At 44.3% G+C, this 25163-nt stretch overlaps 1 protein-coding gene across 1 annotated transcript; it reads left to right on the forward strand.

Moving 5' to 3' along the window:
• The first annotated feature begins 248 nt into the window (after positions 1-248).
• On the forward strand, positions 249-11965 carry LOC121677090 (olfactory receptor 10T2-like). Its single transcript, XM_042054544.1, has 5 exons — positions 249-278; positions 1215-1328; positions 3114-3187; positions 5549-5887; positions 10993-11965. Exons 1-5 carry the CDS (start codon positions 249-251, stop codon positions 11963-11965), a joined length of 1530 nt encoding a protein of 509 aa, XP_041910478.1.
• Positions 11966-25163: the final 13198 nt, after the last annotated feature.

Raw genomic sequence — 25163 nt, forward strand, 5'->3', positions numbered from 1 at the left:
AAACTCTCTGGTTCACTAAGCTAGACCAGGGTGGAATTGTTTCTCCATGTTGCTCTTAGTGTCTTATCTGGGGTAAAATGACATTTGCTTATTTCTCTCCAGAAATGTCACAATAATTAATGCCCAAATAGAGACTGACAGAGCCAAGGATGAGTTGAGGAGTGGTTGAATGGTCCATACAATACACGCTGGGTCCTGTGGCTGGACTGTTCTCTGAGAAGTGGAGGGTCCTCAGATGCAATCCCGATATGGCTGCCTCACCCATGTGTGATGGGATGGTACATCTCCTTACTGTAGTGGTGGCTGCATGCCTGGGATGAGTGACTGAACATGCAACTGAGACCGAGTTGTCTGAGAGTGGAGATAAGTCCCTGATGGTCTGGCTTACTCAAACCTTGAGGCATAGTTGCTTGTTACTGTCTGAAATGCCTATTTAAGGGAAATCCCAAGGTACCTGTCTTCCCTTGTGTGAAATGGAGTGTCAATCACCCTTGATGAGTGGAATCTGCCACATGTAGAGATGCCCCCAATACAGATGAAAGAGCAGAGAAAGCCTTGCAGTCCCAGAGAGAAGCATGCATGGAACAGGACGTCAGTCAGTTGTTGCTGTAGTTGCATAGCCACTGCACTGAGTACTAAAACATAGAGCTGAGGGTGGGATGGCTGCTCAGTGGGAATTTACATGTTTAAAGGGGTAACTAGAAGAAGGAGGGACATGGCTGGGGTCATCCACATTAGACTCCAACTTGTTGGATAAATTGGATAAAAGGGATGAAATGGAGGCATTGTTTTGCATTTCTTTTTTAAAGTTATATTTATTTCTCTCCCTATGAGTGTGTGTGTGAGTGTGTGTGTGCACATGTGTGCATATGTGTGCACATGTCAGAGGACAACTTCCGGGAGTCAGTTCTCTCCTCCCGTCACATGGGCTTGAGACTGACCTCAAATCATCAGGGTCGGTGGCAAGTGCCTTAGCCCTCTGAACCGTCTTGTCAGCCTGGTTTGCATTTCTTGCAGCTAGGTAGGAGGTTAATGTGCAAAGATAATACAAGTTATATCTGTGCTGAAGAGTCCTTCCTGGGATCCAAAAACTTGTAACTTATGACAAGATCACAGAGAGTGAGGGGGAAGAGAACATGGTAGGAGTATTGAAGGTATCTTGAAGGTCCAACCTTTATGAAAGAAGAAGGGAAAACCTATGATTGACCATACAGATAAAGGCTCAGCAGATACAGGTGCCTGCTACCAAGCTTGATGACCCGAATTCAATCCCTAGGATCCACATGGTGGAAGGACAGGGCCATTACTACAACTTATTATATAATATGGTACACTTGCATGTACATCCGCACATCCGCATACTAAACAAACATTTTTAAAAATTACAAATAAAACGTGCACAGAGGACAATAACAATGGACAGTGAAGAAGGGAACATAGTGATAGAAGATGCCCTCCTGGTCCAATTTTTAATAGGGAGGAAGAGAAATCCATGATCCAACATGCAGATAGTAGCCTTAACAATGGCCCGATACTGTGACATGAGACTGGAGAGATGGCTTAGAGGTTAAGAGCACTGGCTGCTCTTGCAGAAGACCTAGGTTCAATTCCCACCACCTGCATGCAGATCACAACCAGCTGTAATTCCAGTTCCAGGGGATCCAATACTCGGTGTGCAAACATGCATGCAGACAAAAAACACTCATGCACACAGAATAAACCATTTTTTTCTATTTAATATGATAATATAATTACATCATTCCCTTCCCTTTTTTCCCTCCCAACCTTCCATATATCCCCCCCTGCTCTCTTTCAAACTCCTGGCCCCTTTTCTCACTAATTGTTATTGCATGAATATATGTGCAATGCCCATACAAATACATTCCTAAATATAACCTGCTCAGTCCATATAATGCTACATATGTTTATTGAAAGAAAGAAACACAGGAAGGAAGGAAGAAAGGAAGGAAAAAGAAAGAAATTATGTTAGGGAGTATCTGGCACCTGAGTTCCTTGAATTGGAGAATGCTTTTAAACTAGAATGAAAAAGCCAGTCTCATCACATCCTGGCTTGTGAGGACAGAGAGATGGGTAGATGCAGTCAGAGTGCTGCGGAAACAGAAAAACCAAGCAGCTCTGTATCCTTCCGTAAAACACAGGTAGCATGACCCGAGACAATATGAGGAAATCAGCTCCTAATGGATTGGCTTACAAAAACCCTTGGTTATCGCCGTCTGAGGTCTCTATGAATATCAAGTACAGGCATTATTGAGGGAACTGGACACGGGAGAGGCGACGTTGGGTGCTCAGCTCACTGGGCTGCATAGGGTTGTGTTCACGCGATGGTTAAGAAAGAGTGACTCAGCAGGTTCCTTGGGGGTAGGTCTGGGACTTTGGTGGCTTTGCTGAGTCCAAAAGTGGGACATGATCTTTATGAGACAGGAGAGACTGTAGTCGATCTGAATGATTCAAACAGGCATATAAGTCTGGTCTGTAAAGTTCAAAGCAGTCAAGAGGACATGAGACAAGAACAAAGTTGACAAAGGTCTGTTCAGGTCACTTTGTGAGGGCAGGAGTGGCAGCCATGTGAGTTCCGTCTAAATGCTGTGGAAATGTGGAAGGGGCATGGAAAGACAAAAGTATCTGCACCAGAATGGCCAGCTCCCTGAAGTTCAAGACTTTGCCCCACATCTCCTGTGAAAACCAATCACCCCCTCCCCTTCCCATATCTCTGTACTATAAATGACTTGTGGTAAGTTCTGGTGTTTGGGGAACAATTCCTGCTCATGCAGAAGTTTAACATCAAGCAAACAATTCAGTCAATCAAAATAGATGTCACTCAAGACTGCTATGTGGTGTAGGGGGGATAACAGGGCAAAAGGGATATAAAAAGTCTGTTTAACTGGACTCAGAGCTCCATTTTGGGACTGATGTCTGGGTCCATCATGTACACACAATAAATTGCTTTCAGCATGGACACCTCCTCCCTTGGATATTCCTTACAACATTTCCAGCTTCCTAGACAGGAAATGAGACTGTTTTCACCTGCCTGGTCTTCACAGTGTGCTGGGAGTAGCTGTTTGCCTGATACCATTGGGACATTTTATCCATAGGAGATTGGCCCTCCTGGGCTACTGGGACCTGCTCACCAAAGCACAATGGACCCTAGCTTAGCCTCAGGAATCAGGTCAGGAACATTGCCTATCCGACTGGTAAAAACCTGGGTTCATTTGATTTTGATATCTAGTTAACCCACGTCTCTGGATGGAAGAGAAGACAGGTGATATTCTAAGACTCCTAGAGCTATCAGAATAATCTGCTAAGGAAAAGCAGTTCTACAATGATGCCTGAGCACTGGAGGGGTTGAGTCATGTTAGTATGTATGTCTGGAGTCATGACTGGCAGCATCTGGCTCTGGGCACTTTGTCTCTCTCTGTGAGTTTTACATCCAGGTTCCAGTTTATATAAACCTGCCAAATGCCAAGAGGCACTGGGTGAAGTGAATGAAGCCAACAAAAATTGCTTACCCTTCGCGTGTGAATGCCATCTAACAGAAGGCATGGGTTGTGCACTTATACTTCGTAATGAAAAAGGCTATTCAGAGAAATGTAAAGCCCAGCTATCTCCTGGAAAGCCTGGGACTTCTGTAAAATAGATGGGCGATCTTCTGGGGTGGGATGGTGCATCGAATGGTAATTCCTGTGGCACCTGTGCATCCTTCCTATCCCCTTATCAGGAGAGGGCCAGATGGTGTAAGCAGCATGAATGTCTGCGGGTGAACAGTTAGCACTGGCTGGGCGAGCATTCTCTTTCTAATTGATTTGTTTGTCTGTCTGTTTGTTTGTTTTGAGACAGGGTTTCTCTATGTTGCCCTGGCTGTCCTGGAGCTCACTCTGTAGATCAGGCTGGCCTTAGACTCAGAGATCTGCTTGTCTCTGGAGTGTTAGGATTACAGATGTGCACCACTGTTGCCTGACCCTTTATTGGTTTTTGTTGTTGTTGATTTTCTTGAAACAGTGTAGTCAGTTGTTTTTTGTTTGCTTGTTTTTTTTTTTTGTTTTACTTTTCATACTCTTTGCTCTTTGGGGGCCCACCACTGAACTCCCAAATAAATACACAGAGGTTTATTCTTTCTTGGGAATGCCTGGCCTTAGCTTGGCTTGTTTCTAGCCAGCTTTTCTTAACTTAAATTATCCTGTCTACCCTTTGTCTCTGGGCTTTTATCTGTCTCTATTCTGCGTGCTTTTCTTTACTTCTTACTCCATGGCTTGATGTGTAGCTGGGCAACTGGCCCATGATGTCCTTACCCCCTTTTCCTTTTCTTGCTCCTCTCTCTCCTCCCAGATTTCTTCTCCTATTTATTCTTTCTGCTTCCAGCCCTGCCTACCCTTTATCCTGCCTTGCTATTGGCCTTTCAGCTCTTTATTGGACCAATCAGATATTCTAGACAGGCACAATAAAACAGTTCCACAGTTAAACAAATGCAACATGAAAGAATACAGCAATCTTTGCATCATTAAACAAATATTCCACGGCCTAACCAATGGAACACATCCTCAGCTAATATTCTACAAGACTGAGCCTGACTCTGTAGCACAGACTTGTCTCAGATTCACAGTAATCCTCCTGCTTCAGTCTCCCCAGTGCTGTGATTACAGGCATGCACCAACACATCCAAGCTTTACCTTATTATCAACTCACAAAGGGGAAAACCAAGCCTGAGTGGAGCAGTGGACAGATTTCAGACAAAGGGAGGAGGCAGAACGCTGGATTCCTGGAGCTATAGCTATAACACGGGTCCTGGGATTAAACTTGGCTCCTCTGGGAGACCTCATCTGAGCTAAGCCATCTCTCTAGCCCAAGAAGGACCATTTTAAGCGTTACCGTGACGACAGTGGTGAGCCAGGACGGGTTGTACTGGCCATCCAGAGTCTAGAGTTCTCTTGTCTGATGCAGGGGATGGACAGGAGGGGGTGGCAGTGGAGATGCTCCATGCAGTCAGTGGTAGCAGGTCAGAGCAATTAGCTAGAGTGGTTCTGAGGAGTGGGGGAGGAGTTGGGGAGAGCATGGATGTGGTGGTTTGAATGAAAATAACCCCCACAAACTCATAGGGAGTGGCATTATTGGAGGTATGGCCTTGTTGGAGTAGGTGTGACCTTGTTGAAGGAAGTATGTCACAGGAAGTGGGCTTTGAGGTATCATAAGCTAAAGCCAGGCCCAGTATTACTCTCTCTTTCTGCTACCTGCATAGTCAGATATAGAACTCTCAGCTCCCTCTTCAGCACCATGTCGGCCTGGGTGGTGCCATGCTTCCTGGTGTAATGATAATGGACTAAATCTCTGAACTCTAAACCAGACCCAATTAAATGTTTTTTTTTTTAAGAGTTGCCATGATCATAGAGTCTCTTCACAGCAATAGAAATCCAAAGACAATGGATGTTTAGTGACTAAAAGCTATCTAGAAAGAACAGACATGTGAAGGCTGCAGGGCTCTAAATTCATCCTGAGCATCCTGAGTAACAGTGTGAAGTCATCTTCCTCCCACAAGGCAGGGTCTTTGGGATACAGCTGTGTGTGCACAGCTGAGGTGGCACCCGTTGCAGACTGGGAGCACTGATGGGGTGAGGGATGATTTTGTCCCCAGAGGAGGATTCCAATTAATCCTTTCCTACTCTGAGGCTCAGGGCTGGGCGCTGAGGAAGAAGACCCTGGGGTGTCTAGTTCCAGGAGAGAGCACTCCTCACAGCACCAGCCTGGTCCTGGAGGGCTTGTTAGTACCTGCAGAGCCTCTGGGACAGCAGCTCCAGGGACCCCGGAATAGGAGAACGTGTATCTCAGCCCCTCCGTTCTTAGGCAGACAGGGACGTGAGAGCCTATCCTGGCCATGGTGAGTTACATCCTGGCTGCAGAAGTCACCTGCCCAGCCCCACCTTTGGGTGAGACCTAAAAATGAGTGGAGGGAGGGAAACTGTTTAGATCGCCTGAACAACGACAGCCTTCCATGGAGCTTGTGCCAAAGGTGTTTAACTCCAGTTCTGAGTTGAGTTTGTGGCGTCCAGGAAATCTGCAATGTGCTCAGAAGGGAACTAGAGGAGCCCCCTCCAGCTCTGAACACTGCGGACACAGAACCCTGGCGCACAGGTGGTGCTGAGACAAGGAGATGAGTGGGCTTGGGTGTGGGGGGCTCCCTGCTCATGCAACCCAGAGCTTCCTGGGCACACAGACACACGCATTCAGAATCTTGTAGATTGAGAGCCGGAAGCAGCAGGGGCAGGGGGCTCCAGCCTTAGGGCTTCCTGATGAGAAGAAATAGAAGGAGGGACCAGACCCTGTCACTGGCATTGCTGGCTCTCTGCCCTCCCACACTTCTTAGGAAGGACCCTGAGTCTCTGGCTGTCACAGTGGGAACAACACTGTCAGGTCCCTGAACTCAGCACCCACAGGTAAGCCCTGAAGGCAAAAGCTGTTCTGGGACCTTCAGTGGGCATAGATTTCATGGGCTCCAAGTGAGCAGGTGAGTACTGCTGGTCCAATCAAGTAACTCCTTGGACCAGCCAGGCTCTCCATCTAAGAGGAGGAACAGGGAACTGAACAGGTTCAGGAAAAATCCAACCCCAGATCCTCTGCCATTGCAGAGTAGGGTCTAGTCCCAGGAGGGGTTTTTTGCTTTTCCTGCAGCTTTTTCGGTTGGGGACCTGGTTCCAGCATTACTTGACAGATTTCATTGTTAACTCTAAGTTCATAGGACTCATTTCTGAGTTCACAGATGAGGCTTAGAAGGGCACAACAGCTGCCTAGTATCTCACTACACCCAATCTCAGCAACTGTATTTCCCACCCACTAGACAAGCCTCCTTCCTAGGACTTTCATTGCATGCTGATTTGGGGTACCAGAAGGCATTAGAAGAGGGCTGGGTGGCCCTGAATTTTTGCTTCCTCTGGGCCAAACTTTTTTAGTTGTCAAAATAATGGTAACTTGAGTTCTGTGTTTGAGTCTGGTTTACCAGCTCATCTTGAAGATGCATCTTAACAAAAGGCCTTAGAATATTGATAGTCTGGCCACAGACAGGACTTTCTGTTCTTCTTGGTCTTTGGGTTGGGAACTTGGTCACAGCATTATCCTTCCACTGCGAGTTCATAGAATGAGGCTCAAAGGGAAACAGCCTGCTTCCCAGGAGTCATCTTAACCCTTGCAAGGGACATTGAAATCCAGAGTTACTAGGCTTAGGAGCTGCAGCTCACTGTTCCCAATGTTCCTCTCTTTCAGAGCACACAATTTCTGCTCTAGGTAATAGTCGTTGTTTCCTAGGTAAACACTCTCCCATCTGTGAAGGTAAGCAAACAAAGCTTGACATACGGTGATAATTCACTCCTATGCTGAGTATATGGTGAGGGAAGTTTTCTTTCTAAGACTCCCCCTTAAGCTAGATGCCTAGGAGGGTATCTGGGAAGAGCCAGTGAGAACAAACAGAAGATCTTTTCTCAACCTTCCTAATGCTGCAACCTTTTAATACAGTTCCTCATGTTGTGGTGACCCCCAACCATAAAATTACTTCGCTGCTACATCATAACTGTAATTTTGCTACTGATATGAATCATAAGCATCTGATATGCAGGGTATCTGATAAATGGTTGTTTGACCTCAAAGTGGTCATGACCCACAGGTTGAGAACAACCGCTGTATATGATAACCATCAGTTGGTAGTCTGTCAGCTAGCTCTGGGCCACCAAACCATCTTCCCACCTACAGTACATTTTTTAGTTCTTTGAATTAGGTTGAAAAGTTTCTTTCCAAAGTGAAAAATGTCATTTAACTTTCCAAATATTTAAATGGGAAGCCTTAATTCCCATAATCCCGCTTTGCTGGTGGATGTTTTCAAGTGCATAGCTGGTTATGGTTTTGAACTCCCGTGAGGGCTGCAGGCTTGCAGATGTCCAGAAACACTGCTAGATTGACTGGAAGGCAGAAAGGGCAGGCCTCTCCTGATCCCCATGGCTTCCTTCAGAGAAGGTTTTCAAGGAACTCAGTGGGGAATGATGGCTCTCTAAGGGAATTCACTCACCACATGGGTAGGGTGGTGCCCAGGCCTTGAGCAGGCTGGGTAAGTGCTCTGGCTCTCGGCCACATCCCCAGCTCTAATGAATATATTTTCATTAGAAAAGTGTGTGTGTGTGTGTGTGTGTGCGTGCGTGTGTGTGTGTGTGTGTGCGTGCGTGTGTGTGTGTGTGCGTGCATGAGAGAGAGAGCGAGCGAGAGAGAGAGAGAGAGAGAGGGAGGAGAAGGAGGAGGAAGAGGAGGAGGAGGAAGAGGAGGATGAGGAGGAGTCAGTTCTCTCCTTCCACCTTACTGAGGGCAGGGTGTCTCTTTATTTGTTTGCACTTTGTACTCCAGGATCTCTGGGTCTCTGGGAGATGCCCCTGTCTCTGCCTTCTATCTTTCTGTAGGACTGCTGGGCTTAAATTTTTTTAAATTGTCTTTAAAAAGCGTGTGTGTGTGTGTGTGTGTGTGTGTGTGTGTGTGCGCGCGCGCGCGCGCGTGCTTGGGCTTGTGTGACAAGGCAGGATGGATCAGAGGACAGTTTTCAGTAGTCGATTCTTTCCCTCCTCCATGACTCAGGATGAAGCTCAGGTGGTCACCCTTGAATCATTAGGCTGCTGGGGCCTTTGCCACCGAACCATCTTGCCAACCTCCAGCCACTTTTCTCTTGGTTAGTCAAACTTATCAATTAGGAAGGGCACTCATAATCCACATCAGTCTATGGAGAACAAAGAAATTGTTTCAATTTCTACTAAAAGCTGAAGGGATAAAAAGAATGTGTAGAGCTGAATATCAAAGATTACTTTAATATTTCTACTAGTACAGTCTTAATTTTTTCTCTTTACAATAGAAGGCAAACATGTCTATGGCCCACGATGCTTATGGCCATTGAATGAGAATGGCCCCCACAGGATCATTTATTTAAATGCTTGGTCCCCAGTTAGTAGAATTGTTTGGGAGGGAGTAGAAAGTGTGGCCTTGCTGGAGATAGTGTCTCACTAGGAGTGGGTTTGAAGTTTCGAAAGGAAGAGCCAGCCTCCCCCCCCCCTTTCTGCCTGCTGCCTTCAGATAAGGATGTAAAGCTCTCAGCTTCTGCTCCAGTGTTATGCCTGTCCGCTTCCCACCATGGTCATAGACTAAATCTCTAAAACTGTAAGCAATCCCCAGTTAAATGCCTTCTTTTATAAGAGTTGTAGTCATGGTGTCTCTTCACAGCAATAGAACAATGACTAAGACAGAGTGTCCTAGCCTTTTACCTTGTTTGAAACAAGGTTTCTTTCTTTCTTTCTTTCTTTCTTTCTTTCTTTCTTTCTTTCTTTCTCTCTCTCTCTCTCTCTCTCTCTCTCTCTCTCTCTCTCTCTCTCTCTCTCTCTCTCTCTTTCTTTCTTCCTTCCTTCCTTTCTCTTTTTTGACGAAGAAACTGAAACCCAAATCATGGAGGAATGTTAATCACTGGCTTACTCCTCCTGACTTGTTTAGCTTGATTTATTTTTTTTTCTTTATTGATTTTTATTGAGCTCTACATTTTTCTCTGCTCCCTTCCCTGCCTCTCCCCTCCCCCTCTCCCAAGGTCCCCATTCTCCCAATTTACTCAGGAGATCTTGTCTTTTTCTATTTCCCATGTAGATTAGATCTATGTATGTCTCTCTTAGGGTTCTCACTGTGAAACAGGGTTTCTTTCTTTCTATCTTTCTTTTCTTTCCTTCCTTCCTTCCTTCCTTCCTTCCTTCCTTCCTTCTTTCCTTCCTTCCTTCCTTTCTTTTTGAGGCAGGGTTTCACTGTAGTTTTAGAGCCTGTCCTGGAACTAGCTCTTGTAGACCAGGCTGGCCTCGAACTCACAGAGATTCGACTGCCTCTGCCTCCTGAGTGCTGGGATTAAAGGCGTGTGCCACGGCTGCCTGGAGAGACAGGGTTTCTTATTGATGTTGTTAGAGCAGGCTAGCTGGCCCTCAAGCTTTTGTCTCTATCTCGCTGCTACTGGAGTGCTGGGATTACAGCTGTACTCTTGCTCTGGACTGCAAGTGGGTTCTGGGGGACTCAAAGGCAGGGCCCACACGTGCACAGCAAGCCTTTGACCTACTGAGCATTTCCTCAGCCATGTCCTCAGTAGTGCGTCATTTATTGGCTGTGTGCTTTCCCTGACCTACTTCTGTTTTCACAGACTGTTGGTCTTTGGGTCCTCATCTAGGGTCTCTTTCTAGATTTAAATGAGACCACAAAGGGACTTACTGTCTTCTTCCTCCATCTAAAGATCTTTGCTTTGTGTCTAAGGTATTACCACCTTGAATGTCCCCAATCTGGTCTGCTCTTGGGTCAAAGCTGAGTCAGGCTTGGTTAGTACTTGGATGGGAGACCTGGGAATACCTGGAGCTGTAGGCTTAACAAAACAAAACAAAAAGCAAACAAAAAGCACTTTCCTTGTGAATACTTAAAAAGGGATTTATTTTTACGTGTGGGTGTGGAGTTGTATGAATGTATGCTATTTATATGTGGGTAATAGATATAGACCAGAGAGCGTGCTGGATCCCCTGGAGTTGGAGTTACAGGCCTAAGCACCCAGTCTTATCCTCTGGAAAAGCAGGAGCTCTTCTTAACCATTGAGCTCTCTCTCCAGGCCCTGCTTTGTAAATCCTCTTCCTCCTCTCCTCCTCCTTCTCTTCTTAGTTTTTCTGAGACAGGGTTTCTCTCTGGAGCCCTGGCTGTCCTGGAACTCACTCTGTAGCCCAGGCTGGCCTTGAACTCAGAGAGCCATTTGCCTCTGCCTCCCAAGTGTTGGGATTAAAGGAATGTACCTACACCATCTGGCTAATTCTTATCCTTTTACATGTTGAGACAACTTGCTGACTGGGTAATAACTGATCATTTCTGAGTCCCTCTGTCCTGTCTGCACATCAGTGATGATTCTCCTGCCCCCACCTGAGGCCTAGCCAAGCCTCATGACCTGCTTTGTCCCAGTGATCCTATCTCCTCCCAGGCTCCAGAGAAGCAGCGGGACAATGGGACCCGGCTGGTGACAGAGTTCGTGCTGGTGGGATTCTCCAACCTCCCAGAACTGAGGCCCACTCTCTTCACCTTGTTCCTCCTCACCTACCTGGTCACACTCAGTGGCAACGCCACCATCATCGCCATCATCCAGGTGGATCGCACCCTCCACACTCCCATGTATCGCTTCCTGGCCGTGCTCTCCCTTTCTGAGACCTGCTACACACTGGTCACCATCCCCAATATGCTGGCCCATCTGCTGATGGAGAGCCAGGCCATCTCCATCGCGGGCTGTCGGGCCCAGATGTTCTTCTTCCTGGGCTTGGGATGCAGCCACTGTTTCCTCCTCACGCTGATGGGTTACGACAGGTACGTGGCCATCTGTCATCCCTTGCGCTACTCTGTGATTATGAGACCCACCGTTTGCCTATGCCTGGGAGCCTTGGTTTTCTGCTCTGGTTTCTCGGTGGCCGTGGTTGAAACCTGCATGATCTTCTCCTCGCCTTTCTGCGGCACGGGCCGCGTGGAACACTTCTTCTGTGACATAGCGCCTGTGCTGAAGCTCAGCTGTGCAGAGAGCACGCACAAGGCGCTTGGCATCTTCTTTTTGAGCATCCTCGTGGTGCTGTTCTCTTTCCTCCTCATCCTCCTCTCCTACGCCTTCATCGTGGCAGCCATCGTGAGGATCCCTTCAGCAGCGGGCCGGCGCAAAGCCTTCTCCACCTGCGCGGCCCACCTCACGGTGGTCATCGTGCATTTTGGCTGCGCCTCCATCATCTACCTGCGGCCAGACTCTGGGGCCAACCCCTCCCAGGACCGCCTGGTGGCGGTGTTCTACACGGTGGTGACTCCATTGCTGAACCCTGTGGTCTATACCCTGAGGAACAAGGAGGTGAGGGTGGCCCTGAGGAAGAGCCTGGCGCGGGACTGTGGAGTATTTAAATAAGAACTTGTATTCGCGCGTGAACTTCTCTAAAAGTTAATACAAGTATATTAAAAAAAAATAAGACCTTGCTTTGCATTGTTCATAATATCCTATGCTTTCGTGAACACGTTTCCCTTGAACTCTATTTCCAGGAACACAAGAGGCAATCCTATGCCAGGTGAAGTAACCTTTGTCTTTCAGTGACTGAGATAATCTAACCACAATAAAGGACGCTTTTCCTTTTTCCTTGTTTCCTTGACTTGACGTGGTGCAATGTGGTCCGGCAGTGCCTAGTGCTCACCAGTGGAGGGCGCCAAGGATGGGCAGAGAGCAGTTTTTTTTCTTCTCTTTAAAGTTTTAAAAATTAAATCTGTAGTTTCTTAAATTTTTTTCATGCCGTATGTTTTGACCACATTCTTTCTCTTCCCAGATCCTCCTCACCTCCTTACCCACTTAACCTAATGCTAGTGTGTCATTCCACTCCCCCAAACATATAGCAATTTCTAAAGAAATAGTCTGTGGGTTTTTAAATTTTATTTTGAGAACTTCATATATAAAAACTGCATGCACGTCACTTTCGTCCCCACCGAGACCCAGTGTCCACAGAAAGAAGGTTTTGACCAGGAGAGGGGGTGCAGACTGGAGACCAGAGGGGTAGCTCAGTGGGAATGCACGCCTAGCACATACAAGGCCCTGGTGTTTCTTGATGTTTTTCTCCCAGCTGCCCAACATTACTTTTTGGTCAGAATCACACACTTAAATGCAGGTTTTAAAAATAGCTTTTATTTTGTTTTGTGTTTGTTTGTTTTTCAAGACAGGATTTCTCTGTGGAGCCCTAGCTGTCCTAGAACTCACTCTGCAGACCAGGCTGGTCTCAAACTCACAGAGATCTGCCTGTCTCTGCCTCCTGAGTGCCGGGATTAAAGGTGTGTACCGCCACCCGGCTTTTAAAACGTACTTTTTAAATTTAAAATTTAAGTTAGCATACAAAATAATGTTTTTTTTTAAAAAAATTATTTATTTTCATTTTATATGGATTGGTGTTTTGCCTGCATAGGTCTGTGTGAGGGTGTCAGATTTTGTAGTTACAGGCAGTTGTGAACTGTCTTGTGGGTGCTGGGAATTGAACCTGGGTCCTCTAGAAGAGCAGTTAGTGCTTTAACCGCTGAGCCATCTCTCCAGCCCAATAGTGGATTTCTTAATAGCCTTTTCATACGTTTGTGTTGGCACACTTTGTTCAGCTCTCATCCTCCTCCCTTATGGTCACCGCAGCTCCGTAACCCCATATTTCAGCTCCCCTTTCTCCAAAGAGCACCCCCTTCTGCTTTCATATCATGTGCGGTCCATTTCTCTGACCCCCAGCAGTTAAGAGCACTTGCTGCACTTCCAGCACTTCCGTTCCTAGCACCTAAACCAGGCAACACTGTCTTCTTCAATTGGCTTACCGTTGAAACCTTTACAACTGGACCCTTTAACTCCAGTTTCGGAAGACATGACACCCTCTTCTGCCTCTGTGGTCGCTCACACGCACATACATACTTAAAAGTGAGATCTCTTTCTCCCATCTCGTGGTCCCATTTCTAATTTTATGATAGCACCTACCTCCATATGTACACATATATCAATTTAAACTTAGGGTCCACACATGAAACAAAGCATATGATACATGTCTTTCTTAAAACGTTCATTACAATCATCATTATAAAAATGCGTACGGTTCTTATGCCTGCAGGCATGTCTGTGCATCAAGTGTGTGTGTGGTACCCACAGAGGCGGGAAGAGTTGCACTGGGTTTCCTGGATCTGGAGGTACAGATGGTTGTGAGCTGCCCCGTGGGTGCTGGAACTCAGGTCCTCTGGAAGAGCAGCCAGTGCTCTTGACCGCTGAGCCATCTCTCCAGCCCTGCAGTCACCTTTCTGACTGGCTTACTTCTTTTAACATAATGATCTCAAGTTCCATACATTTTTCTGTAGATGATTTAATTTTTCCTTATGGCTGAATAAAATTCTATTATGTAGGTGTACTGGTTTTCTTTATCCATTCATCAGCTAGTGAACATTTAGTCTGCTTTGATTTCCTTGCTAATGTAAATGACAATGTGAACAGCCATAAACATGGATGTGCAAGTAATCTTTGTGCTATGTTGATCTAGAGTCCTCCAGGTTTATGCCAGGGAGGCTATAGCTGGGAAACCTGTATACGGATGTCTATGGCGGCTACCCTAGATTCCGCCCCCACCACCTCTGTTGAGAATTCCTCTTTCACCCACATCCTAGACAGTATTTGTGTCAGTGGTTTCCTTGGTGACAGATGTTCTGATTAGGGTAAAATGGCGTTTCAAAGCAGTATTACTCTGCACTTTCCTGATGGTTAAGAATGCTGAACTCTTTCTCAAATACGTATTGAGTATTTCTATTTACTCTTTCTGAGGACTGTCAGTTCATTTGCCCATTTACTGATTATATAATTTTCCGGTGCTTAATTTTTCAATTCTTCAAACAATTTAAACAAAATGAATTTATTCAGTGTATATGTGACTGTGTGTGGGAACGCATGTGCCACGGAGCCTTTGTGTAGGGCAAGGGACAGCTATTGGGAGTTGGTTCTCCTCTTCTATCGTGTGGGTCCCAGGGATCAAGACCACCCAGCTTGGCAACCCATGCTTTTTCCCACTGAGCAATTCTGCCTGCCTGAATCTTGCAGTTCTTTATATGTTCCAGTATGAACTCACCACCTAATGCAGGGCTGGCAAACCCTTTCCGTACTGTGACTGTCTCTTTGCTCTGGTGCAGTTGCCTTTGCTCTGCAGAAACTTTGTTTTTTATTATTACTATTATTATTATTAGAGACAGGGTTTCTCTGTGTAACTTTGGAGCCTGTCCCGGAACTCGCTCTGTAGACCTGGCTGGCCTCGAACTCACAGAGATCCTCCTGCCTCTGCCTCCCAAGTGCTGGGATGAAAGGCGTGCGCCACCACTGCTCAGTGTGCAGAAGCTGTTTGGTTTTGTATAATCACAGTTGTTAATTTTGGGGATTAAGTCCTGTGCCACTGGCATCCTTTTCAGAAAGTCCTTGCTTATGCCTATAACATCTGAAAGTGCTTTTCCCTGGCAGCATTTTAAAAAAATCTCTTTTCTTTTCTTTCTAATAGAAAACAAACTATCTTTTTTCATTTTACACACCAATCCCAGTTCTGACTCCCTCCCCTCCTCCCATTCCCTCCACTCCATCCTCTGATCCTTTCCTCAGAGAGGGAAGACCTATTGCTTTGGGGAAGGACCCTGGCAGTTTTTAAGTTTCAGACTTAGAGGCTCAGGTCTTAACTTTGAGATTTTTCATGCATTTTTAATTGTGCAAGGTAAGAAATATGGATCTAGTTTTATCCTTTGACAGAGAGATATCCAGTCTTCCGGGTGCCATTTATTTTATTTTTGTTTATTTATTTTTGTTTTGAGACAGGGTCTCACTATGTAGCCTTGGCTATGCTGGAACTTGCCATGTAGATCAGGTTGGCCTCAGACTCACAGAGATCCTACTGCCTTTGCCTCTGAGTGCTGTGACTAAAGACGTGTGCTGCCATGCCCAGCTCAGCACCATTTAATAAAATCTTTTTCAAGTGACAGCTTTGTCAAAATTAGGTGTATTTGTGTGGGCTTATTTCTGGGTTCTCTATTCTATCCCATTACTCTGCATGCTTGCTTTCTGTCAATACCATGCTGTTTTGTCAATAAGGCTCTTCAGTATAATTTAAGATCAGGTACCGTAATACCTCCAACATTGTCTTTCTGCTCAGGATTTCTCTGTCTATTTGGGATCTTTCATGTTCCCATATGAACTTTAGGATTTTCTTTAATTCTGTAAAGAATGTGTTTGAAATTTTGATGGGAATTGTGTTGACTTTGTAGCTTGTATTAGTCAATACATGTCTTTTCATGGTACCACTTCTGCCAATCTATAAGCATGGGAGAGTTTCTGTATTTTAGTGCCATCTCTGGGTGTTTTCTTCACTGTCTTGAAGTTTTCATTGTAAATGTCTTTTACTTCCTTGGTTATGCTTATTACCAGGTTTTTGTTTGTTTGTTTTGTTACAGGGTTTTACTTACTGGGGTTAAAGGCATGCACCACTACACCTGGCTTCTAGGTTTTTTGGTGATTTTTCTTGGGGGCGTGGTTTTCAAGACAGGGTTTCTCTGTGTAGTCCTGGCTGTCCTGGAACTTGCTTTGTAGACCAGGCTGGCCTTGAACTCACTGAGATCTGCCTGTCTCTGCCGCCTAAGTGCTGGGATTAAAGGTGTGTGCCACCACTTCTTGGCTTTTCTGGGTATTTTTGAAGCTATTTGTGAATGACTACAAATGGGTTCTTTACCGGATTATTTTCTTAGCAAAGTTGTTTTTAAAATATAGAAACATTATGGTTTTGTATTATGCTACTTATCTCGAAATGTCAACCAGACATGAGTTTTCTGGTGGACTCCTTATGTCTTTTAAGGACTGGATCATATTGTCTACAAACAGGATACGTAGACTTCTACCTTTCCAGTTTGCATCCCTTTTATTTCTTTCTCTTGTCTTATTCCTCTAGCTAAGATCTTAAGTGTTACACTGAATAAGAGTGGAGAGAATGGGCTCCCTATCTCATTTCAGATTTGAGATGAAACACTTTCAGTGTTTCCCCTATTTGCTATAATCTTGGCTATAGGTTGTTATATGTAGACTTCATTATGTTGAGATTTGTTCTCCCTACTAAGTTTCTTTGGGGATTTTTATCATGAAGGGGTGTTGAATTTTATTAAAGTCCTTTACTGAGATGATCAAGGGATAGCCATCTTTAAGCCTGTTTATATAGTATATTACAGTTACTGATTTGTGTATGTTGAACTATCCTTTGAAGTTTGCTGACTTGGTCATTGGGTTTATCATACACTTGTATGATTTTAACTTGTTCTTGATTTTGGTTTGCAAGAATTTGACATTTGTGTGTGTGTGTGTGTGAGAGGGGGGGTGGGAGAGATTGGTGAAAATATATGCTTGATACAGGGTGTCTTAGTTAGGGTTTTTATTGCTGTGAAGAGACACCATGACCACAGCAATTCTTATAAGGAAAACATTTACTTGGGGTGGCTTACATTTCAGAAATTTAGACCATTATCATCATGGTAGGGACCATGGCAGTGTGCAGGCAGACAAAGTGCTGGAACTGAGATTCCTACATCTTGCAGGTAACAGAAAGTCAACTGAGACACAAGGCAGCATCCTGAACATAGGAAACCTCAACCCACCCACACAGTGACATACTTCCTCCAACAAGGCCATACCCATTCCAACAAAGCCACACCTCCTAATAGTGTCATTCTCTATAAGATTATGGGGGCCAATTACATTTAAACTACCACACAGGGTCTCACATTGTAGCCCTGTCTGGCCTTGAACTCACAGATTCACCTGTCTCTGCCTTCCAACTGCTGGAAATAAAGGCATTTGCCACCACACCCAGTAATGTGGTGTGTGTGTGTGTGTGTGTGTGTGTGTGTGTGTAGGTGTATGTGTATGTGTGTGTGAATGTATGTTACATGTGTTCTTTCCATAGTTCATGAGATTTACTTTTGAATTACCTAGCTTGTAAGAATTGTACATCTATGCACAAATACACATAACTCCATCACCACCACAACCCTATGTCCTGGGAACTAGTGTATGCAACGAAAACCAGACTGATGTCTTTCTTCTAGTGTAGAAATAGTAACAGAACACCCATATTGTCAACTTTCACTATACAAATATACATGGGGATTAGCTTTTTTCCATTATTTTAGCTCCTGCTTTCCATTTAAAGAAACACATCCTAAGTGGTTAAACAAACACAGGAAAAATAGAAAAGGGAATGACAGACAAAGAGACAAATGAGGTGATGAACTCAGGTGATTTGTGAGAGACTGAAGCAAAGACAAATCCCTGTCATGTGCGGTGGAATGCCAGACAACTTTACATCCTCTGTGTGGGCTGTGAACAACAGGAAAGAACAGGAGTGGATGGGCAAAGATCTGCTCGGTAACTTAAAAAGGACACAGGATCTAGGGAGTGACCCAAACAATGAGGGGAAAAACTCCCATAGTTGGATGTATAAAGAATCAAAGAAGGTACCAGAAAACACACATCCTCAGAATTAATATTGATAATGAGCCATCTAATGATTCAGTGTGTCCTCTAGGAGAATTCCAATCAAATTCTTCACAGTAATAATCCTGAAAGTCACACGGTGACTCATAAATAAAACCTTGAAGAACATGAATAATCCTCAGCTATAAGAATAAAGCTCTGGTCATCACAATGCTTGATTGATTCCATTTGAACTAAGAAACCATAGTTACTGCTTGGAATGAGGAAATTAGATGCAGGGCCCATAAATGAAGCTGCACTGGGATGGTCATTAGATCTCAACACATGCACCAAAAGCAAAGAAGACACATTTGTAAGATAAATGGTGCTGGAGGAAACAGGTGGCAACTTGCACAGACTGCAATCAAAGCCCTCTCAATTACCCCGTAAAAAGCCAATTTGTAATGGATTAAGGGTTTTCATGGAGGACTGGACAGTTTGAAATAGTTAAGGAGGAGACAATTTATTATGTCAGCACAGGCGAGGGTTTTCATAGAGGAGACCAATATCTCAGGACATAATAGGAAGAACTGATGAGATTACATGAAATTAAGAAGCTTTGACCCATCAAGGAAAAATATCAATGAACAACAAACTACCAAATGGGTAACAAACCTCCTACTGCATACTAGAAAAAGAGGTAATATCCTGGCTACATAATGAGTTAAAAATTAAACAATGGACAACCAACTTACTCAAATGTTAAGCTAATAAAAAGATCTCAAAGGTCTCAAAAGAACAAATACCAATGGTGTGAATTGTTGAAAAAGTGTAGAGCATCCTTAGCTGTCAAGGAAATGCAAAGTGAATCTTTTCAAACTCTATCCCAGCCCAGTCAGAGAAGCTAGGAGAACAGGATAGGGGCTAGAATGACTGTAACTGCCAGAGGATAAGGAGTACAGATAAACGCTGTCTTCTGACTATGACGCGGTCACTGAAATCATGAACACACAGCAGCTACGCAGCCAGTATAAACACATGACATTAGTAAGGGGCTGACTGGGAAGGAGAGGGTGATACGAAGTGGGTGGAGGTTTGTGGAGGGCAGAGGAAGCTCTGAGTGAATATGGGCTGTTGACATGGGCGCAAGAGCAAGAAAAAATTACCACCAAGTGATGAATGGCTCACGAAAATGTAGTTTTACACACACTGGAATTGTATTCAGTACCAAGAGAGATGGCATTATGCAAATGAGAGGAACATGAGGTTAATGAAGGCGCAGAAAGACAATTTCTAGATGTTTTCTCTCGCTCACAGATCCCAGCTTCTGAGTATTGAATACGTGCATGTGTGGTGGAAGCGTTGGTAGTGAGTAGTGGCCAGGACGCAAGGAAGGGACTCACGGGATTGCATGAGATGCCACAGAGAATGAGAGTGGATGATAAAACACAAGGAATATGAAAAAGAAACCAGAAGTTCTGTGGAATAAGGGTGCAGGGAGACGCAGGGAGGCAGGAGATGTTGAAGAGAATCATTAAGCCTAAATTTGCAAAACAATGCTTTAAACAAATCGCATACTTCATAAGATAATTTAAAATAATAAAATGCTGTAGTTCAAAAGGATAATAAAGACAAATTGTATCAGAGGGACAAAATAGTGTTAACCCAGGGACATCATAATTCAGAGACCGAAGTTAGAGAAAGTCATAGTGTGATCAATAGTGTGTTGCTTGCATACACACTTTCCCTACAGCACTGGAATCTTGAATTTGGAACAGTGAAAAATAAGAAAAAGAACTTACTCAGATAAGAAATCCAAATTCTGTAACATTCTCCAGTCTGTTATTTTCGGGTAGTCAGTGTGAGTGGGGAAAGGTCAGAACACACCACATCTTGCTGCCGTCAATGGTGGGATATTCTGAAGGAGACTGTTGTACTTGACAGCAGATGATGCCCCTGTTCCTTCTCTGCTCTCCAGCCAGACGGCTCAGGCACTGCTGTGCACCAGCCCAAGTCTCTCTTCAGACTGTGCAGCGGCAGTTCCACACCTGCAAAGAATACAGTTACTTGAGCTTCAGGGAAGGGCAAGCCCAAAGTGCACAAGAGGATAGTGTGGTCTGTCTGAATAATTTAATTTATTATGAAGCCAGAAATGATAAATTTGTAACTCAGTATGAATTGTATTCATACTGTAATATATTTAAATATTTGCTTACCTCTATGAATTTATGGGTATGCCTAATTCTAGAACACTCCCATTTTAATTGTCATTTATATTTATAGGACGATAGTAAAATCTGAATTTTTTAGAAAAACGACCACTCAAACTATAGAAGCCATCGCAGTACATTTTCGCGTCTTTGGTATTAGTCTCCCCTGAATGCTGTTCCACTTTCTACACAGGTTTAAGGTAAGGAACTGCTACTTTGTTTTGTCCGTCATGTTTGCCATTGAGGAGTTCCCATCTTTTGACAACACACCTCTGGGATTTGAGGTCCATAATGCCCCATCCAGTGAAAGGAACACTCTGATAAGTTCCTTTTCCTGGCTCACAGGACAGGACGCCGGTGTCCCTAATTACAGATGTTTAAGAGAGAGCAAGTCAGTGGCTGTGCCCACAGGAACAACGTGGCCAGTGTCTGAACACTGAGGAAACTGTTAGAGCTTTACAAATCTCCACAGGTGAGGGAGGGTGGTCTGAGGAAATATGAACACAGGTCTCTTTTTAATTTTTAAAATTATTTTTTATTGAACTATATATTTTTTTCCTCTCCCCTTTCTTCCTCTTCCCTCCCCTGCTACCCAAGGTCCTCAGGCTCCCAATTTACTTAGAAGATCTTGTCTTTTTCTACTTCCTATGTAGGCTAAATCCATTTATGTCTCTCTTAGGGTTCTCATTGTTGCTCAGCTCATTTGTAATTTTTATATAGGAGGGCTATTGATTTTTGTGAGTTAATTTTGTATCCAGTTGGTTTTTTTTTTTTTTGTTTTTTGTTTTTTTTTTTTTTGCTGAATGTGTTTATCAGCTGTAGGAATTCATTCTCCAGTTGAATTTTACTTATGTATACTATCATATCATCTGCAAATAAAGACACTTTTACTACTTACTTTCCAATTTGAAACCCCTGATCTCCTTCTGTTAGCATTATATTGAAGAGATATGGAGAGAGTGGACCACCTTGTCTCATTCCTGATTTTAGTGGAATTGTTTCGCGTTTCTCTCCATTTAAGTTGATGTTGGCTATGGGCTTCCTGTAAACATTCTTTATTATATTGAGGTATGTCCCATGTATCCCTTCTCTCTCCTGGACTCTTATGATGAAGGAGTGTTGGGTCTTGTCAAAGGCCTTTCCTTCATGTAATGAGAAGATCATGCGGTTTTTTGTCTTTCAGTTTGTCTATATGGTGGGTCATATTTATATATTTTTGTGTACGGAACCATCCCTGTGTCTCTCTGAACTTAGCTTATTCACAGTCAAAAAATTCAAAGAAAATATAATAATACACACAATCCAGACTCTCTGTGTGTATTCCATCCTTACGTGGCTTGTTTTTACTCTATTACTTTTTAATATTTATTTTATTATCTTTATTCCTTTAATCTATGACTGTACTCTGTCTCTTTAAAGATTTTGTTTTATTTTTTTCATACTCTTTTTTTCTCTCTCTTAAGCCTACATACATTTTTTTAAACACACTGTGACCCATTCAGTGGTTTATGTTTGTCTCAATCTTTATTGCATATCGGTAATTCTTTTCTGACCAGCAACATTTTAAAATGGTAAGCAGTGTGGTTGCGGCAGCCCTGGATGCTGGCTCCACCTCTCTCTGTCTTTCAAGTCCCATTACCGCCAGTTCTGGGACTGCTGGGTGGGAGCCGTCCTCACCACCTCAACTTTGGGCAGCTCCGCGCAGCATATCAACCCTTTTTATCTGAGTAAAAGATAATCTGTCATGCAGCTCAGTGCACAGCCTGGAAATATCTGTGTACGGCAGCAGGAATCTGCCATGCTCTCCTGCCTGTGCATGCCTAGCGGACCTGATCCTGCTGCCTGCCCAGGCTGGGGTGCTGAGTGGCAGGCAAGCTCTCAGCTACTTTTCTCCTAACCCTGAACGGGCACACAAACACCTGGACACGGAGTGTGTGGCTTACGACGCGGGTTAGCTCATTGGGCACCAATCTATTGGTGGAGGCCACTTGTTTGTTTCCTGGCTGCCCAGACCCAAAATAATAACACAGAAACTATTTTATTTGCAATACTGTTTGGCAAATAGCGTAAGCGTATTTCTAGCTAGCTCTTACATCTTTAACCCATTTTTATCATTTTGTATTTTACCACGAGGCTCATAGTTTATAGGCAAGGTTCTGGGGTGGACATCTGTCTCCCCTGGTGGCTACATGGCATCTCTCTGACTCTGCCTGCTCTCTCTCTATATATCTTTTCCAGCCTGGCTATTGGCCATTGGCCGAAAGCAGCTTCTTTATTAACCAATGGCAATACAACATATGAACAGCATACAGAGGGGAATTCCACACCAATCCATGTTCTCTGGCTCTTACACTCTCTTTTCCTCCTTTCCGGGATGTTTCCCAAGCCTTAGGTTTAAGAGCTGTCTTGTAGGTATACCAGCAAGGTCGGGAGCCCCACAGTCACTCATTCTCTGCATTTTAACCAGTTGTGGGTCTCCATAGTGGCCTTTATCTGCTGCAAAAAGTTCACTTGAGGAGGTGTGAGAGTTATACCTATCTGCAGATTTAAGGATAAGTGTTTAGAATATAGTTAGGGCCTGTATTGATTTAGGAAAATGACAGTAGTAGGTTCTCCTCTGCGACTTGTGACTCTCCAGTCACAGGGTCTCGGTTGTTTGCAGCTCATGACTATTGAACAAGCTGGCAGTCCCATCACACAGCTGGTGGTTACCCCTGAGATAAGCATGCCACTGTTGCACCAGCAGAGGACACATCGCCAGGTGCATCACTGCAGTTTACAGGGTTTAAAGCTGGGTAGGACTACTGATTCTCTCTCTCTCTCTCTCCTCTCTCTCTCCTCTCTCTCTCTCTCTCTCTCTCTCTCTCTCTCGGTAGCTTGCATAGCACCCTATACTGTGAGAGTTAGCCTTCCAGGGGCTGGGGGCCTCCAGGTCAATACCAGCTTGACTCTTCCAAGCCTTATGTCCAAAGTGTGTGGTGTCTTCAGCAAAAAGGGTTTATCTTAAATTCTAGGATGTAATCAAAGGCAATGCAATAGCCTACATTTTGGGGCGGGGACTTGCCTCTTGGTCCCTCCTGACTAACAACTTGAAGGCATCTGTGCCTTGCCTGGCATTGGGGTTTTGTTGAGTAGTTCATGGCTTGGAGTAGGGGAGCTCTACCATTTCACGTAGAGTAGCTTCCCAGGTTGGGAAGCAAGCTTCTAGCATAAGGTCTTGTGGAGCAGTGTGTGTGTGTGTGTGTGTGTGTGTGTGTGTGTGTGTGTAGGTAGAGGTCAGGGATTGAACTCAGGTCATCAATCTTGGTGGCAAGTGCCCTTACCTGCTGAGCCATAGTGCTGGCTCAGAGAGTACAAAGTACATTTTTGGGATCTATTGTTATCTCTGCTGTGTGGATTTGACCTGAGTGTGGCCCTTCACTGACTTTTGTGTCTCAAAGTCTCTTGTGAAGCTTTCTCATGTCATGTCACAGTACTTCCTCTGGTCATTTTAGCTGGTGCTATTTGGCGGGGGGTGGAGGGGAAGTTCACTGCACAAATTTGAGAGGCATTATTTTAATAATGGGGATAGAACCCAGGGCTTCCCTTGGTAGGCAAATCGTCTAACACCCAGCCACATCTCCAGCTCTAGCGCCAAGGAATCATTATTGTTTTTTTAAGATTTCTTTTGTGAATGTGTATTGTGGGATATTTGTACACTGTGTGAAAGTATATTGCTGTGATTGGTGTTTTTATAAAAAGCTGAACTGCCAATAGCTAGGCAGGAGGTGTAGGTGAGACTTCTGGGTAGAGAGAGACAAGAGGAGACACAGGATGGGCAGTATGTGACAGAACATAGATTAATAGAAATGTGTTAATTTAAGTTATAGGAGATAGTTAAAAACAGGCTTAAGCTAAGGCCAAGCTTTCATAATTAATAATCTACATGTTGTTGTTTGTGAGCTGGAGGCCCAAAGAAAAATTCGACTCTCTGTATGTGTATGTGCGCGCACGTGTGTGTGTTTGTGTATGTGCATGCGTGCACATGTTTGTGTACACCCTCAAAGGCCAACAGTGGCTCTTAGTGAGGTAAATAAACCATTGGGGGCACCATCAGTTGATACTATTCTCTCACAGTAAATTCAGCACGGACTGTTGTGGTGGCACATACTTGTAATCCCAGGGCTTGAGAGGCTGAGGCAGGAGGATTGTGAGTTTAAAGATAGCCTGGGCTACATAGTGAAACTGTCTGAAAAACAGAAAAACAAAATGCTCAGGGGACTGGAGAGATGGCTCAGCGTTAAGATGCTAGCTGTTCTTCTAGAGGACCCAGATTTGAGTCCCAGTACCCACATGGTGGCTAGCAACCGCCTGTAACCACAGTTCCAGGCGATCTAGTGACTTCTTCTGGCCTCCGTGGGCACTGCACACACACAGTGAACAGACATACTTGCAGATAAAACACATATGCATAATAATAATTTTTTAAAATCTTAAAAATAACCTGGCTCAGTTGGAAAAGTGCCTGCTATGCCAGCATAAGATCTGAGTTTTATTTTAAGAATTCAGAATCCGTGGAGAAAAAAAAATCAGGTGTACCTGTGTGTAATCCTATTTCTGCAGAAATGGGAAGAAGTAGATTCTTGGGACTTACTGGCCATTCAGCTTGACCTAATTGGCAAGCTCCAGATCAATGAGAGACTCTGTCTCAAAACAAAAACAAAACCAATGGTCCCTGAAAAATGACACCTGAAGTTGAACTCTGACCTTCACGCATACCAATCCTCTGACACTTCTTTGTTACTTCTGTATTAAGTTATTGTGCAGTAGAAGCTGCTAAAATTAAGAGATCTTCTGTTCTAATCTCCTTTCTGTTGCTGGGATAAAATACTGGGCTAAAAGCCTCAAGAGCAGCTTAGCGGAGGCGTCTCAGC

The sequence above is a fragment of the Arvicola amphibius genome, chromosome 2, assembly GCF_903992535.2.
Source record: "Arvicola amphibius chromosome 2, mArvAmp1.2, whole genome shotgun sequence".
NCBI lineage: Eukaryota > Metazoa > Chordata > Mammalia > Rodentia > Cricetidae > Arvicola > Arvicola amphibius.